At 38.9% G+C, this 19410-nt stretch overlaps 1 protein-coding gene across 1 annotated transcript in view; it reads left to right on the forward strand.

The window, feature by feature from the left end:
* galnt18b (UDP-N-acetyl-alpha-D-galactosamine:polypeptide N-acetylgalactosaminyltransferase 18b) overlaps positions 1-19410 on the forward strand; it is a 94259-nt gene that overhangs the window by 17078 nt on the left and 57771 nt on the right. The window contains exon 2 of the mRNA XM_084934364.1: positions 18984-19176. Coding sequence (XP_084790490.1) covers positions 18984-19176 — 193 coding nt within the window. The remainder of the gene's footprint in view (positions 1-18983; positions 19177-19410) is intronic.

The following is a 19410-nucleotide window of genomic DNA, read 5'->3' on the forward strand; positions in this document are numbered from 1 at the left end:
GGAGCAGAGATAGTGTAGCTGGATGAGTTTAAATCCCTGGGGTCAACCATCTAAAGCCTCGGACAGTGCACAAGAGAGGTGAAGACGAGAGGGCAAGCAGGGTGGAGTGGGTAAAGGTGAGCGTCAAGGGTGATTTGTGACAGAAGGATAGCAGCAAGAGTGAAAGGAAAGATTTACAAGATGGCAGTGAGGCCTGCTATGATGTATGGTTTAGAGACAGTTGCATTAACAAAAAGACAGGAGGACGAGTTGGAGGTGGTAGAGCTGAAGATGATAAGATTTTCATTGAGAGTGAGTAGAATGTGCAAGAGTGGAAATGAGTATGTCAGAGGGATGGCTCAGGCTGAGCAGTTTTGAAACAAAGTTAGAGAGGCAAGGCTGAGATGGTATTGGACGTGCAGAGGAGAGATAGTGGATATATTGGACAAAGAATGTTAACAATGGAGCTGCAGAGCTCAGAGGAGGTTCGTGGATGTAGTGAAGGACATGCAGAGGGTTGTTGTGACAAAGGAGGATGCGGAATGAGGGATATCATCAACACGTGGAAAATGGGGAGTGATGATTAATTGTCCTTGCTGGTGTGTTGGAAGCTGAAGCAGTGACACAGGGCAGCAGAAGCACTAACATATCAGAGGGAGAGAAGGGTGATTTGCAACTTAAATAGAAAACTAAATTAGAATAGTGTATTTGGTTTCTGTGATGAGGAGTGTGAGGCATGTTGAAGCAGTGTGACTTCAGTTGTCTGCCTGAACTAAAATCGGCTTCCCTTGATTTCACAAACTGCAATAAGTTTGGAATTTTTAAGTCCTAATATGTGAGGAGGCAAATAAGACATTTCTCTGAATATTTTTACTCTTAGCCCAATCACTTGTGCAGGCTCTGATGTGCACATTTTTAATGCAATGTTCAGTTGGTAGGGTGATGTATCTATAATGCTCAAATAATCTCAAACTGGTTTCTTGAATATAACAACGAGTTCACTGTCCTCAAAATGACCTCCACAGTCACCAGATCTAAATCCAATAGAGCACCTTTGGGATGTGGTGAAATTGGAGAGCCTCATCATGGATTTGCAGCCAATAAATCTGCAGCAACTCTTTGATGTTATCGTATCAATATGGACCAAAATCTCTTAGGAATGTTTTAGCACCTTGTTGAATCTATGCCAAAAAGAATTAAGGCAGGTCCAAAGGCCTAAAGTAGTCTAACCTGGTTTCAGAAAGGTGTACCTTATAAAGATTCTAGTGAGTGTGTATCTGGCAGAGAGCTATCTTTACAGACACTAGGTTTCAAAAATCAGATTACAATAGAAGGCTGGATATAATCTTTTAAATCTTTTTTATGTAAACACTTGGCACTAGAGCAGCTCAGTATTTTTTCCCAGACTAAAGTACAAAAACAAATGCAACAATAGAAACTCGAGCAGATGTTTTCTTGTTCAGTTCCTGTGGAGGTGTGAAGAGTGTGAATAGTATGCTTTTGTGTGCCATCATTTCATTCAAGTATAATCAGAAATAAAACCTCAAAACAAACCTCAGGAGATGAACAGCTTTTTCAATAGTGACTCGCTTCAATAGCTCCAGCTGTTAGGTGACCTGTTCCATATTCCCATCAAAATTCCCCAAGTGAAAAATCAAGGAGCTCTCTACCTGAATAATTGATAAATACCCCTCACCAGTCGTCAACATAGGGCATGATCAAAAAATAAAACATGAATCAACGATGTCTGTATCTGCTGTCTAAATCCATGTAGACTTCACTGAATATAGAGCAGATATTTCTGTTTCTACATGCGGTCATTAAGAAAAACCTCTGTACTCTCAGTACAGTATTTTAAATATTCTGTTGCTAGTGTGTCAAAATCCTTCACATTTCCCAAGATCTTTCTGCATTCATTAAAAGAAAGTTTTTCACTGATTTGTGCTGGTGTAGTTGAACATTTTTGTACAGCTCTGCTGGAATTAGTTTTATTGCTTATAAGATATTGAATAGTAAAATACTAAAAGAAGAAATTCTCTGAGAGTCACTGACACACTGACATATGATGATTTATTGCTCAGTTATGTCAGTCCTTTGAGAAATAACGTAATGAAAAAACAAAAGGTACGTAATAAAATTATTGTTGGTTGGTTGGTAGACAGATTTTTTGGTTTTTGACAAATAGAAAATACACCCCTTTTGATTTTTAGCCACACTTATAACACTGCTGCCAATGTCAGTCAATGATTTGACGTTTTTTTTGTCTGTACACTTAAAAAGTTAAACAACTGTTGGATAGATTGCTCTGAAATACGTGCTAGATGAATTGTACTTAGTTGGATTGCCAACTGGCTTTTCCTCTTTTGAGCCTTTTGAGTGAGAGGTATTAGTGTAAGGACCAATTTTCCTGTAGAATTTGAGTTTGGTTGAAAGCATACCCCGAGAGTTTCTGTAGTTCTAGCAGAGTGTTGGAAAAACAGTGTTGGAATATTTCAGTGCATCGTGTTACTTTAAAGAGTCAAATTTCCAGTTAAGGATCAATTTATATCGTAAATGAAGCAACTTTAAAATTAAAAAGTAAAACAGAAGTTTAAAAATAAAATCAGACAGGAGTACACAACATTAAAGAACAATGACACATCTCCCCAACTAACCCTCATATTTAACATTTATTTTAACACTTATTTTAAATTAAGTAATTCATATAATTTCAGAATAACCAGAACATTTCATTACAATTTTTAAATCTGGTAAAATTACATGAATTTTCAAGTTGGGAAGAGACCGCTTGACACTAGCCAAGAGAAAGTGTTTCAATTACTAGTCTGAATGATGCTGCAGTTTACGCCATGCATTTGAGCTCATTCTCAGTTCTTTTTATATGTTGCAGGTTTATATGTTCTTATGTTCATACTTTCCATATATATTGTTGCTTTATTCAAAACATCCTTGCAGGGGTTAGTGTTTGGGACAGGAACATTTCCTGATTTTTCCTTTTTTAAAAAAAAAAAAAACAATAAAAAAACCCACCTTGTAGAGGGGGTTTCTTTTTTTACATGGGGATGTTTTCTTTTGTTTGTTTTATGAGTTATGAATCATTTTCCAAGATTATTATAGGGAGATCTTTAGTTATGTAAATGAGCTAGCAAGTCTGTGGGTATTATGTGATTCTCTGATGTCAGTATTGCTTTGTAGATTTACTGGCTTGATCTATTAGTAAAAAAGCACTATACAAATAGCGCTTTTCTAGTCCCTAAGGACCCCAAAGCGCTTTACACAACCAGTCATCCACCCATTCACACACACATTCACACACTGGTGATGGCAAGCTACATTGTAGCTACAGCCACCCTGGGGCACACTGACAGAGGCGAGGCACTGGCGCCACTGGGCCCTCTGACCACCACCAGTAGGCAACGGGTGAAGTGTCTTGCCCAAGGACAATCACAAGGCAAACTCCCAACTCTTGAGCCACGATCGCCCCAGTACTGGTTAAACAAATTAGGGGTGCAGACAGCTAACACATCATAGAGAGTAAATACATAGCTTATCTCGGGGAACTCATAATATATGCTAAGTGGGGGGACTTTTAATGACTTGCTAAAGAAAAACACTTCTAGTAGTAAGGAACGTAGCAATAACAATTATTTGCTGTTTATTCTGTTGCCTCTAAGAGCAGACTGGTCTCTGCACTAGTGTTGTAGCAAATTGGGTTAATGGTAAATTATTAGAAAATTAGGTCTTAAAGAAAAAAAAGTGTTTTGTTACACTTTAAAACTTCATTACCAGTGAATAGTTGGTATTGACTTAAAAAGACAGATGTGCTTTCTGATAGATAAATGGGATACTTCACCCTATATTTTTCCATGCCTTGGGCTACATCAGTTTATTTTTCTGCTCCCAATGCGCTGAAATATTTTCAGATTTATATCCTACAACGATGAGTGCTTTTCTGAGAAGAGTCTACAGCCGAGACTCAGGGAAAACAACCCCTCCCCATAAAGGACAAATGGTGTTAAATGCAGGGCACAGATAAAAATTGCAAGATAGAAAATGAAAAGATACTGTGAAGAAGTTTTTTTTTTTCTCCACACGCTCATTGCTGAGGAAGTCAAATCTGATACGAGGTTATAGAAAAGGCATCTCAGATGACTGAATTTAATGGAATGGCAAATCCAGCTTTTCAAGTTGAGCAGTGAGAATGAGAAATGTGGCTGAGAAGCAAAATGTCCAGAGCTTGACATCAAATAACGCCGGCAGTGTCTCATGATATCTGCTGTTCTTCAAAAGCAGGAAAATATTAGGAGTTACTTTGCTCTGATGTTTTTGGTGTTAATGACATTGAATTTTTAGAGAAGACTTCTTCTTCTAAAGGATGAAAAAGCAAAAACAAAGCATCGGTGGCCCTCTGAAGGGCATGGGTGATTTCAGGGCTTTAATGAGGAGAAATGAACAAAAGGAGTAGAGATGACAAAGGCCGCTGCAAGTAAACATGACCCTCCTAAATTCTGTCCCTGCATATCCCCTCTTGGGAGTAAACAATGAAAAAGCTGCACACCCCTCTCCTCTTTTAAGAGGAAAATGTCAGTGTGACGTGCCAGCTACTGATGCGTCCTAATGAGAGACTCCCACCGCCACTACCACCCTCCCCCCAAGTCAGAGATGCCTATACAGCATCTATACAGTGGCCAACTTAGCCTTTCTGCCAGTAAGTAGACTAATTGGTTATTAGCTGTATTTATTGCCAGAAGAGGGGTGACTTGTGTGAGGAAGGAGTGACAATAAAAGCTGTAACTGGTCTATAAACATGAAAAGCTGATCACACTCAACGTGTTTTGCCATAGCATGCATCTTCTTTAGGGTGAGCTTACATAACTGCGCAGGTTGTATCACTTCATTTTACAAATAATTCACATAGTTCTGAGGATGTTTTTCACACCTATCGTTTGTTTTCTCTGGTCCGAATCAGTTGATAAGTAAGTAAACTTTCCCCTGGTTTGAGTTCTTTTCACACAGAGAAGAATCCAAGTGGACTCCAAAGAAACTAAGATTTGCCATTACAAACCACAGGAGAATTTTCAGTCCACTTATTGGTTAGATGTGTCGGGGGACCCTCAATGAACTGAAGCAACATTGCGGGCCAAAATTCATCCCCAACAATGTAAGACAGTGATGAACGATTTCTCATTTCTGCTAACGGTGGTTCTATAAGCCACTGAATCACAGGGTGTAGTTAGTTTTTCACAGAACTTTATTCCTCTTAAACTCAGGCAAACTGCAGAGTCAGGTTATTAATCTATGGAAGTTTGTGATTATAAGTCACAGCTTATATGTGACGATATTCTTCAGAGATGGTGTTAACAGACAGAAGTTGATTAGTACAGCTTTAAACTCATGTAACATAATTTACAATTAAACAAATGATGTCACAAAGATGGTGTTACTTTGTAAAGCAGAATTTTGCCAGATGCTTTACAGACCACAGGTCTTGGCTCCAAATTGAATTAATACCGCTAAGACAAGTTAGCATTGATCACCCCGCAAAAGAGAACAAGTGTTTTAGTTTAGCATTTCTTTCTAAATGCAGACATTCTCCATGTCCTTTTGACAAAACTAATTTAGTTGTTTGTATCGACTAATCCTGCATTCATAATTTGACATTTAAAGCACAAACTGCAGCCCACTGATTGGATAATAAAACCTCTGCTTCTACACCAGTGCTGATTTCAGGTAGATCATTGAATCTCGTCTCTGTCTTCCTGCTCATATTTTTTTTGCTCACACCCTGTTACCATACGAATTAAAGATAGTGTGAGAATAACATTAATTGCAACATATATTGATTAACAGCAGTTGCATGAATTTCACATTTAGTCTCGATTCTGGACGAGTCGTGAGGTAATTTACAGAAGATCTAAGACTCTTGTGGCCTGGCTCTTTGGGTAGGAGGGGCAGGGCTGTGAAATGGTTTTGAAACAGGCGATGCCAGAATCAATTAAATCTTTGAACTTCTTCTAAACCTCGGAGAGAAACAGAGAAAAGGCGATAAAACTGGATTAATGTGTCATTTAGCTTCTGTTAAGCGTCTACCAGCAATGTTTCCTGCTACCTGCAGCTAAAATGGCAAGGGAAGGAAGAGGAAAAAGGTAATTTATAATGAAATCAAAGCATCAGTGACCTTCTTCACATCACTGTCAGATAAGAGCAGTCTTATTTTAACCATATTTCTGAAAGCAGTTGAACTTGTCTCTTCATGCGCTTCCACATCAAGTTAAAATTAAAAACGAGTCATTCTTTGAAGCTACACATTTAGACAAAAGGCGCAAAGGAACAGTGTGTCAGTCTGTAACAAAATGCAAATTACTGTTTTTCTTTGAACGACTCTTATGTGAGTGCTTATGTGTTAAAGTGGAGCGGTGTTACCGTGACTTGCTGTTGGAAACAAAGTAAAAGCAGATAAGATAAGACAGTCAACAGCAAATTATTTATTTAAAGAATCTGTTTCTCTTGCACCCCTCACACTGACTTGAATGTGACCACTGAGTTGCAACCCTGAGGTGCCAACAGAGTTTTAGTGTGAAAAATTTAAAAGGTACTCAGCAAAGTGAATTGGCAAAGTGAACATGTGCAAGAACACTTTTACTTTCTAACATGGATGCAGTATTTCTACTGTTCAGTCTGCAGTGGTCAGAGGGAAAGATAAGTACAAGGATTGGTCCACTGCTAACCTCTTATAATGCAACTCATCCTCCATTTAGTGTGGGAAAGTCAGTTACTGAAAATGGACTTCCTGCATTATGTTTTATTGTGTCTGTTTGTGAAGGATAATGCTGCAGCATTAATGGATTTATTTATTTATATTCCAAATATCCATTCAACCTTACCATGCCTGGGTGGTGACACGGTGGTTAGCATCACTGCCTCACAGCGAGATAGTAATGGGTTTGAAGCTGCTGACCGGCTGGAGCCTTTCTCCGTGGAGTTTGAAAATTCTCCTTGTGCCTGCTATGGTTCTTCCATGTACTCTAGCTTCCTCCCATAGTTCAAAGACATGAATCTTAGGTTAATTAGTTAATAGCTGGTCTGAGTATGAGCATGATTAGTTGTGCCCGTGTTAGCTCCATGACTGGTGACGTGGCCTGGGTGTACCCTCCTCTCACCCTATGACAGCTGGGATAGGCTCCATCGCCACCTGCTATCGTGAACTGGATAAGTGGTTAAGAATAGATGGATGGACTCGGCGTATGAAGAGACATGGATATACAGTAGAAATCTACTTCAAAGGCATCAAAGGTTTTTTGTCAGTACATATGAAATTAGTTAGTTTTTTGACTTTCTTTTATCTATTAGTTGTCTGGCATGTTTTTACTGGATCGGATGATGTGTTGTCTTTCATTTGGGTTTATGGTTCCAGCTTATTTTACAATCCTGGCTCAGACTCAGATTTTTTGCTTTATAGCTAAAAAAGGAAAACGTTTGGAGAATGGACCAAAGAGTGGACCACAATTCCTCCACAGGGGTGTGAAGGACTTATTGCTGCCAAGGGTGACACAACCAGTTATTATGTTAAAGGAGTAGTTACTTTTTCACATGGAGGCAAGCTGGTTTGGATCAGTTTTTATATTAATACATTGTCCAATATGGAAAATATTTCAGATCATCAAACCAGTTAAGTGTGACAAATATAATATAAACCTAGGAAAGCAGGAGGGAGGCAAATACTTTTTAACAGTGTGTGTGTGTGTGTGTGTGTGTGTGTGTGTGTGTGTGTGTGTGTGTGTGTGTGTGTGTGTGTTCAACTGCAATGTAATATACAGGGTGGGCCATTTATATGGATACACCGTAATAACATGTGAATGGTTGGTGATATTAAAGTCCTGTTTGTGGCACATTAGTATATGTGAGGGGGCAAACTCCTCAAGATGGGTGGTGACCACGGTGGCCACTTAGAAGTCGGCCATCTTGGATACAACTTTTGTTTTTTCAATAGGAAGAGGGCCATGTGACACATCAAACTTATTGGTAATGTCACAAGACAGGACTTTAATATCACCATCCATTCCCATTTTATTACGCTGTATCCATATAAATGGCCCACCCTGTATATCACAAAGCTTTTTAAATGCATAAAACAAGTCATCTGTTCTTCATCTTTAGCAATTTATGAATTTGATTTTCTACATAAGCAGAACAAGATTCTTAAAATCAAAATGCAATATTTAGGCTCATAAACTTATGATTTTAATGAAAGCAGCTAGCAAACGTTATTGAATCAGCATTCACTTAATTTAGAATAGCTTAAATATATGTGTGTGTGTGTGTGTGTGTGTGTGTGTGTGTGTCGTCATTGCTTTTTTCCCCACTATTGTCAAAATCGCCTTGAACAGTAAATTTTTTGAAATAAATACTCTCTTTTAGCAGGCAGCTTATCTAGTTTTATATTAACCGTGTACCTGAAATCTTCATCTGCCTTGTTCATAAGACTGTAATCGATGTTGTAATCGAAGGTCCTTTCCCTGCTCACGGTCCGAATGAATATACAATGAATATATTGATCGCGTAACGGTGTTTGATGTCTTGGCTTCATACTCCACTCTCATTACGTTGGATGTTAAAATGACAGGATAGGATAAATTGCAGACTGTCTGTTTTAATTGGACGGTATTTTCTAGACAGTGAAATTACAAGAATAGACACAAGACCTTTTGAAAGGCTTGTCTCATGTCTCGGTCAAACAGGGATCACTGATTAAAGCAAAATGTGCACATCAATTTTAGTTTGTAGCAAAACACATTTGAGTTCCTCAGCACCTGCATTAAGAGTTTTGAAGCTTAGATCTCAGTGAGAGTTACATAAATTAGTTTCGAAATAACAGAACTAAAACCCAGAAGTTCATAAATCTGATTTTCATCTTGTTTTTCCCAAAAAATTCTACTTAGACCATTAGATTAAAATAATAGACTGAAACTGAAGCACTAACAATATATCCTGAGTAATAAGCTGTAAAAATATGATGACTATAAAGTAGGTTCTTAATATCAGCCATGTTTTTGCTATTTTCTGACTGGACCTGTGGAGGTGGTAATAAATGTGGTAAAACAGTATATCTTACAAGGCTACCAAACTACTATACTATCCCTCGAGACTGCTTGGCAAGCATGAGGCAACCATTGGTCACTAGGGAAAAATTAGTATTGTCCAACTAGTTTCTAGCAGACTGTATGGCAGTTGCTGATTTGTCACTCACTAACTGCTTGCCATGAGGTCATGAAACTGTGAAAATTGCTGTGCAAACCATTGTTTTTCTTCGAGGCAAAAGTGGTATGTAAGAGTAGAATGGAATCGAATAAAATGGAATAGCCTTTTATTGTCATCGTACATGCAAATGATGACTGTCGTAATCTACTTGCAATGAAAGCAAGCAACTTTCGGCAACAATTCACCAACCATTCAGGGAAATACTGGTGCTGTTTAGTTGTTGTTGTTGTTGTTGTTGTTGTTTTAAATGCCCCCAACACTGAGGCTTAGCAACCATTTACGCAGCAACCTCCACCAGCCACTTGCTGGTTGGGGAACTGGTTCAATAACGTTTTCTAATCGCTTCACTGAAATCATTTCAATGAAATCATAAGGACATTGTGGTGTGGCTTTTTAAACTTCTGTTCTGCTCATTAATTATTAATGATGATTTAGATTTTAAAATCAAAATCATAAACTGATAAAGATGACAGAAGATTTTACTAACAATCTCGAGTAACCACTCATACAGGCAGGGAATACACATTTTTCCCTAGCGGCCAGAGGTTGCCAGGGTGTCACCAATGGATCTCTAGGCCTATGTGACTGAGGCCCAATATATGACCTCTGCCTCGCATATCGATAACACATCTGTTGGACCTCGTCTGATATTTTTATCTTAACAAAGTGGAATAGAGTGTCTATAAGGAAGCTCTTCCCCCTCACTAAACCATAATTACTGTCAGAAATACAAACAGGGATAGCATCCTTTGGGGAAGCTCTTGGATGACTATTTATGAATATGGTGATGATTATCTGTCCCAATTTAAGCCTACTGTCACGTATTAAATAAAGAAAGGATCGAGGATAACCAGTGGTGTGATCTCTGAAGATAGTAACCATTATTATCATTACTATAAGAGCTAAAAAAAAAAAAAAAAGGGTTAATTTGATCATTTTTATATATATAATAAATAATATAAATACACCTAGCATGAGCTTGGTGTTGGCCAGTCTGCTACTTAAAGTGAACAAAAAAGGTCTCTAAAACCCTGAGAAATATACACCATATATTCATCACAAAACAAAGCTTTTCATCAGTTAAGTTATTTTAGGACTATATAAGGTTAATGAGAATATTCTCCATCCATCCACTCTTGGCCGTTTGACAGTTTGCAGGGTCTTAGATATACTAAGGATTTCTTAAAGGACATTTTGTCATCGTATTGATTTGCATTAAATAGTTTCAACAGCCTTGCATTTCTTACCAAGTGTACTGTGTACCTTAGGGTTTGAAGGCGCAGGTAAAAAGCTCCCAGTGTCTGCAAGAGCTTTATCAGAGGTCTACATCTGTACCACTGTGAGTTAGCATTGCACAGAAGGGATTTCTATAAAATGATAATGCTTTGTGTTTGACATTCAAAACATTTTCCCTTCACAAGCATGGGGGCATGAGTAAATATAATTTGATAAAATCTTTGTGCATTGTGGGGTGGTTTCATCACTTTGAACTATCTTTAATGGGATCAAATTGAATAATTTAACACGTACTGCTTTTCCTCCCAAAAATTAGACCATGCAGGACCTGGAGGTTTGTTGTTCTCTTTCAGTGACGTCTTTTTTAACTGTTATCTGTTCCCTTACAACTATTTTTCTTCTGTTAATGATGAGTGTGTTTTGGTTGTATGTGCATATCTTTTTTCCTGCACTATGGGAGACGGCCGTAACTCAGTTGCCTTGCTGTGCACGCATTGAAAGCACACTTAGTGTTGCACTCCACACAGGGCTGGAGTGCTTCTGGGAAGCTTAGGGAATACTTTCCCAGTCTACACGCACTATGCACGTGCCCTACTCTTTGCCTCAGGTGTTTGGCTGTGCTTTACTTGAATTAGCAGCAGTGTTTGTTCTGCTCAAGAGGAAACCACTCTCCAAACACAAGGTTAAAGTGAGTCACGTGATCTGCTTAATAGAAGAGTCATGTGACACACTTTTAATTGCTTCGGTCTTTGTTTGAACCACTGCAGTAATTGTATTGTGCTATCATATTTGTCAGATGTGATTATGTAGATGTACTAAAAAACACCAAGTTGCCAAACTCACTCTGTCTAAACAACACCAACCTGCCCTAATAGCTACTTCTGGGATTCACCGCAGAGGAAATCATCTCTGTAGGCTTAATTAATCACCACCACAAGCAGTCAGATGAATGGGGCTTCAGGCATGCTTGCCCAGATTGAAAGACTTGGAGAAGTTTTACGCAGGCCTTAGCCTAACCACAGAGTTCTCTTATCGAGAGCTGAGACACTTCCTCTGTGCTTCACAGCAGTGAAACAACTGTGGGTTGTATGTAAGTTTCACTGCCTCGGGCTTGTATCGTTTTCTGTCTTCTCTCAGCTTGGATGTTGGCTGGCTTTTTGATTTGTAAATGTTTCTCTGAGCATTTTTATAAAATACAGCTACGCCACTGTGATGTATCAAAGATAAATAACTTTGTGTACAATACCGCACCACATTTGATAAATGCAGGAGACATGCAGTCAGCTGGTAGCTTTCTGTGCAGCAAGACAAATACATTCAATCATCAGCTCGTGCTTCAGTGCAATCTATTCCTTGTTACTGCGCACAGTATTTAAAGCATTTAAAGCTCACAGTCTAGTTGGTACATGTGGAGACTATACAACTAGACTCGAAAGAGTGTTAAGTACATTAATAGCTGCATGTCCTGCATTGTCAACAGTGCTATGCAAGTTCACCTCTAACCTCCTAGGACTTGGCGTCCACGTGGTGTCCACATGTGGACATCACATTTTTGGTTGTCTAGACCAAAATACTAAATTTTGCTTTACAAGGGCCTGATATCCACTTACAGGGACATTATACTGCCACTGTTCTATTGAAATTTTAAACAAATATCCTCATATGTGCATCTCATTTTTGTCAGGAACAAAAATCAGGTAAAAAGAGAAGAAGAGTTCGGGTCTTATGAAGTTAAAATAGAATAAATATTAAAATGACCTACAGGTTAGATTAGTTACAGGTAATTCCATCTGGACTCAATGCCTCATTTACATTTATAGTTTGCATGTTAGAATTTTTAACCTAAAAGTGAAATTTCCTCCATATTTCTCTGCAATATTTTTGCCTTCTTGAGCACAGCACAGAGTAATTTTCAGAACAAGATCGACTGCATAATGCAAGACTGCATTATCACATTTACATGCTGTATTTGTTAGCAAACAGTACATTTACACACCAGGAATTACACAAAACAAGATAATTCATTTGGAGTTGTATTTCGTGCCCAGTGACGAATATATGAGTGTAATGTTTGCTTTGTTCATCTCTAATTCTGCCTCTATCCTCCAAATTCTCCAATGTTTACTAGCTTGTCAGCTTTGTCTGTACTGCCTGCTGTTTATTGTTGGGCTAACACACCATGTGTTTGTAGAGTTTTAAAATTTCTTATTTGTAAAAAGTGATATTAAGCTGAAACAGAAATATTCAGTGAAGGCCTGCATTACAAGATGCCCAGAGGCTATTTAAAAAAATTTTTAAGAGACCATTTTAAGGTCAGACTCAGGGTCGAGGTACAAAACTATGATTATGTCCTCATGATAACCAAATGTGTACAGGATAGAGACTGTGTTTTAATTTAACGGAGTATAAACTTTGTAGTTTTTTTTCCCTTTCAAAGCACAGTAGTATTATCTCCTGCCTTTCAGAAGAAGTTTTTCGTTCTGTTCATAATGTAATCCTGTTACACCTGCTGCCCCTTCATATTGTTGTATTTAATCTGCTCATGAATATTAACCTTTCTCACACACACACACACACACACACACACACACACACACACACACACACACACACACACACACACACGTCTGTAACCTGTCTTTTGTATGCAGTCTCAGTGAGGAGTCACCCCTCACTTCTCTTTGGGTATTTGAGAGTTCTTAGTTTATTTTGCTCACGTTTTATTGGTAAAAAAATAATAATAGTCTTCAGTTAATAGAATACTGTAGCTGTATTAAAACAGCTTAAAAATGAATAAATCTGAACTTTGAAAATTTAATTAAATGAAGAAATTCTTTTTGTCACTCTTCTACTAAACAGCTTTTTTTTTAATAACCATACATAAATGTTTACGTATGGTAGGATGTGAATTATCCCTGATAGCTGGAGTCTTTCAGCAGGGAGCTGAAATACTGAAGGTTTATAATGGAAATTGTCTCTTTTTTATTGTTCTATAGTTTCACTATGCTGCAGGGCACTGATGCCTTCTCTTAATGAAATTATTAACACATGATACGCCAGAACCTCTTTTCATTAGATTTCATTTCCTGCTGATGAGGCCATTTTAATTTACAATATGTTATTATTAACCATGACACAGAGGTAATTTTTTATAACGTTAATTATTTTCTGACTATTTTTTCTCGCCTCTAGAGTCCCTCTGTTTGCAATCACGTTTTCTTAATATTACTAACAGCCTCAGTTTTCAGACCTGTTGCACACTATTCACTGAAATGAAAAAAGTGTTTTAATAAGTGTATTAATAAGCATCACAGAAAATATTTTGGGATTAGGTATTGTAAGTATAATTGTAAGTGTTGTAAGTATTGCAAGTATAGCTTGAAAACTTTTATTGTGTCTCTTTTGAGATTACATCACTTCATTTTAAAAAAGTTTATGCGCTTTATTTGCTGTATTTTTGGTGATTGACCCTCTTATGGATAAATCACACTCACACTGTTAAACACACTCAAAACTTTACCTCTTAAGTTCATTAATGTCTCTTGGAAGCTTTACAAAAGGTTTAAATGATGCTACCATTGCTTTATGGAGTCTGGTCATGAAGTGAGTCTATCAACACGGACCGAAAGCTGTAATGTCGCATTCATCAAAACTTAAATGTCTCTAAGCTCTCAGTGCTGTCAGTGCAGTCACCGTGTTGAATTTTTCTGCTGTCAGCCTTTTAAACACAGTCCTTTTACAGTCTCATGTAGTGTAAGAACACAGTAGGATCGTATTTTCCAAGAAGGATCACACAATACCAAGTGATTAACTATTAAAGAAAGGTAAAAAGTGTACTGGGCACAACTAACAAGGTGCCGACTTCCTCCAGCAGCAAAGGAACGTAATCCATTAAACGACACCGCCCTGAAGACTCACTGTAGCCAGTTTCTCCACAGTACAGCAACATTGTTGACATTTTGGCGTCCACTGTTTAAAAAAGCTGTCCAGCTTAGACGTACGCCTGGCCCTCCTGGAAATCCTGCATAAAGATTTTTAGGCACTGCGCGAGTCGGTGGAGTTCAGCCAGCAGCAGGTGGAAACACTGGCTGCTGAAAATGCCACCCTCAAAGAGTTGGTGAATTCCTAATTGAAGGAATGACCCAACTCTCAGAAGAAAAGAAAAAAAATCAAGGAAACTGTCATCAGGTTCCAGGCCTGCAACACGAGGGACAACTTGGTGTTTTCAGGAATACCAGAGAAGGCAGAAGAAGACCCAGAAACAACAGTGAGTCATTTCTTCCAGACTCACCAGAAACCTGGAGGATGTAGTTAAAAACATCAGCTTCCCTCGTGTCCATTGTTTGAGCTGATCGTTCTTGGCCAAATTTGAACACTTAAAAAAAAAAAAGAACTGGTGAAGAGCCACGGCCAGGAGCTAAGAGGAACAGACTTCAGCGTCAACAACCAGTTTTCCAAAGACATCCTGGAGTGACACAAGGTTCTGTTAGAGATCTGAAAGAAATTCATCCAAGAAGGCTCTCGAGCTTTCATCGCTGTTGATAAACTGTGTGTCAACAGCCAGCTTTATTGCGATCAAAACACCACGCCATGACTGTATTGAGTCAGGTGACCTGGATCTACACAAAAGCCACTTTCTGCTTTTCCCTTCTCACTCTCCTTTCCCACTAACAGACATGTCTACGGAGAACAAATATTGCTGGTTTAATCATCTTAGCCTGTAATTTTTCTTTTTTTGTCATTTTTTCTTTTTTTGTCATTATGTGTTAGCCCTGCGACAGACCATCCATCCATCCATGGGGATGGTTAGTTGATTTAGGTTACTCAAAATGGTTCTTGGGTGGCTGCATTAACTTATTTCCCTTGTCACCATTCATATCTTTTCTCTTCTCCCTCAGCACTCAGCGTTATGTATGCTTTGCCTGAATGCTGGAATTTACCACATAAACGTAAACATCACAATAACAAATAAATAAATATTTTAAAGACTTCATCACAGATTAATCCTTCTGAATTTCTGCTATATCAGAATATAAAATAAATATTTAAAAAATATAAATAAATATTTTAAAATATAAATAAATATTTGTATTTTTATTGAGCCAGTAGTGGTAGCAATCTGACAAAATATAGCTATCAAAACAGTTCAAATTGAAAATACAGACCATAAGATAAGCCTGTATGCCGATGATATATTACTTTTCCTTAGGAACTCACAAACCTCTCTCAGAAAGACGATCACACTTATAGATAAGTTCTTATCCATATCATACTATTCCATCAGCAGTTTTGCCTCTGAATTGCAATTTGACAAACACCACCACCCCACTACAGTCAGGTAACATTAGATATCTAGGTATATATGTTTCTGCCAGGTGCCTCTCAGTTGCCACCATGAAAATTATGATTTTGCCAAAAATAAACAATTTTTTCTCAGTTATCCCTAATAAATCCCCTTTACTTGGTTTAAATCACTAGACTCGGTGGAAAAGTAAAAATCTCTAATTTGCCTTTCATAAGCTCCAGTATTAAGCATCAAAACTGCTTTAAAAGCCTTAACATAAAAATCTTTCTGATAGCCTGGTGGGACATCTTAAAAATAACTAAATGTTCATTTTTCAATTGTAAACTAACACACATTTGGAACAATCCAGATATCTGTCAGGAAAAGAAAATACTAAAGTTTACATCGTGGCATGAGAAAGGGATAAAAAATCTTGAACATGTTATATGGAAAATCTTATGGGCCTTAAACACTCAAACATATGCACCCACTGCAAAGAGAACTCTGCTGAGAACTGTGTGCATGATATATGGTCCTACACGCCTGTCCAGAGGTTCTGGCAGAGGCAGGAAAGCTCGCCTCTTCTGGGTGGGTCCAGGTGCACGACCTGGGGCCCTGGGATTGTAGGTAGCAGACAGTTGGTGCTGCAAGCCATCCCCCCTTTTCAAGGATGATCATTCACAGTGGACACAATGGGTGACGCTGTGGAGCCCATGGCACATCCTTGTTTTTTGTCTGTAGAAACCCTCGCTGTATTTAAAATATGTAGTGGTAAGGCAGAGGTCTAACAGTGGGCAAATCTGATCAGGGCCAAAGCTGGTTCTGTCTTCTAAGGAGCTGTCTTGCTTTAGTCATTTTCTGACAGTTTCCACTGCCTCAGTTGTATATCTGCAAGTAACGAGTGAAACCACATCAAAGGACACTACGGTTTCTTCTGGATCCAGTATAACCCAGATAGCAAGCAGGTCTGGCCCGGATCTGGTACCAAGCCGGCACTGCTGGCTGACTTCTGGCATGATAAGACGTATGTCATCCACATATGGGCCAGGCCTGACATAGATGGTACTGCCTATGTGATGGCATGCCATATCTGGCTCGATTGTGGTTTGGTTTATTTGGCCCAGGCCTATAGAAAACAGGTCTGGCCTGGATCTGGCATCAAGCTGGCACTTCTGACTGATTGGTGTCATGGCAGAGTGTATGTCAACCAGATGTGGGCCAGGTCTGGAAATGATGGCACTATTTATGTTCCTATCTTTCTATTTTAGTTAGAAGACCCAAATGCCATGTTGCAATACTATACTGCTATGGTAGCCAACATTTCAAATGCAGGTTTGACAGGTTTGTGAGTGTACACTTTATCCAAAACCTAGTGACGGTTTACTCATCTTTGCCAGTGGGTGGCTGTAGCTCAGGAGGTAGAGCAGGTCACCTACTAATCAGAAGGTTAGTGGTTCAATCCTTGGTTCCTCCAGTCTGCATGTCAAGAGTGTGAGTGTGTATGAATGTAGTTAGGAAGCACTGAGTTTGGAGAAAGTGTATGGCATGTTGTATAAAGCACTTTGAGTAATCCGGGACGCTAGAAAAGCACTATATAAGAATCAGTCCATTCACTGTCTGAACAGAGCTTTGTCATGTTACGTTTGCACTGTTTTGCATGTTCTGACACATGTTGTTATTACATGGCTTGATTAAGGTACGCATTCGGCTGACATCTGGGGCCAACTTACAACTTACACATGGCCCACATACCGCAAAGAATGACGGCCCTTTGGTGGCCCAGATCAGGTTTGCCAGAGGTAGTTCACACATGGGCCAGCACAGGACCATCAGTGTGTCTGCAGCTGGCCTTGTGCTGGCCCATGTATGGGCCAGATCCAGGCCATACAATTTTGCTATGTGGGAAGTTTCTGGACCTTGTTGGTGAAGTCAGTGGAGTTTTTGATGTGATGGGGTGCGTTCCCCAGAAGGGGAGCTAGAATATTGGCGAGGTTCTTGGAAATGCTGTAGGCAGCTGAATTTATACTGCTAACTGTTTATACTGTCTGAGTGGGACTCCATCTTTGCGGATCTTCGGAGGTCCCACCCACACACCTAACACCCACTCACATCTTGCGTAATTTGATCTCAATAAGTCACATGATAGGGTGAGGCAAGGTCTCACAGTAGTTTCGCCCGAAACCTTCTGCTGATAATGACCCACACCCTTTTTAACCCTTGGATCATGTGATGATGCACATGATAAATAGTGGGACAGTGAACCTCTTAAGGGACAACTCTCACTAAGGCTTAAATACCTGTGACTTTCCACCATTTGGTCTTAGAACTGAGAGGTGAAACGTCTTCAAGAAACTTACAGAAGTCCAGTCACTTTTCTTTGCAAGCTCCTTAGATTACTGTGACCTGGATGACTTAGAGCCTACACATACATTGTTGCTTTATGTACCTGTGCATTTTTGAATGTTTGCGTTCCAGGTGTTGTATATTTTTTGTTTTTTTTTTACAGGTGCAGCAGCTGGCAATACATTGTGCATTTCTAGTTGTACTTCATCCTTTCATTATGTCTTCCCCAACCCCTCCTCTTTTTTTTTGCCTGTCCTGCCTTAAACATTGTCATACTGTATACCACATATAATGTAATAACTGAAATAACAGAAATAGAAATAAAGAAATAAACAGATAAACCATGAACAAGAGGAGCCTATAGAGAATTTATAGAGCTGGTCTTGGAAAAGCAAAATGTGTTTGGCACAGCAGTGCATATAATTCTGATTGATAAAACTGCCAGACAGGACAGGATTTAAAAGGAAATGGAGAAAAAAACTATGAAAGAAAGGTTGTGTCTGTTGCTGTAGGCAAATTGGTTTCACTTTGTCCTGTCTGTGTAGGTCAAACAGCAAAGTCAGCTACAGCGCAGCTCAGCAACTGCTGGGACAAACTGAATCTTTTTCTCGTGTTCAAGGACATGAGAGAGCTTCTCATCATCAGCATGAACTCTAGCATTTCTGTTGAAGGACACTCAGCCAGTCTTTTTAAATAACAGTTCACCCCCACCTGCACACATACATTACAACACAAGGAAAACAACATTAATCATAGGGATTATATTAGCTTATCGTTTTTCACTATTCCTTAAATATCCAGTTATGCAAACCTCACAGGTAGGTTGACAAGTTGGAGTGGAGTAGACAAATATTTATGTTATTTGTCTTTCTATCCCTCATAGAGACTCCATGGAAGGACGATGGTCAGCCGGATACATCATTCTCTGACTCGTCACTGTTTGCTCACTGGGGTCAAGAGCTCAGTCCAGACAACCGGCGAGTGGCTCTGAAGCAGTTCCAGTACTATGGATATAATGCCTACCTCAGTGATCGTCTCTCTTTAGACAGGCCAATAGCAGACCTCAGGCCTGATGGGTAAGACTGGTACAAAAATGTTCAAACACTGCCTATGTGCTAGATTACTAGATTATATGCTGACTTTAGATGTAAAGTGTTGCTTTTAGTTTAATTCTATCCTACCATCTTTTTTTTTAAACAACCAGAATTGCAGTTGGAGAGTGAGGCATGTGCTCATATTTAATGTTTGAAATGTGGTCGTTTAATTCTATGCGAGTATATATGTCTCTCCAACTGCAATGAGATGCATTG

The sequence above is a fragment of the Perissodus microlepis genome, chromosome 1 (genome assembly GCF_051167445.1).
Source record: "Perissodus microlepis isolate ML-2025 ecotype Zambia chromosome 1, ASM5116744v1, whole genome shotgun sequence".
NCBI lineage: Eukaryota > Metazoa > Chordata > Actinopteri > Cichliformes > Cichlidae > Perissodus > Perissodus microlepis.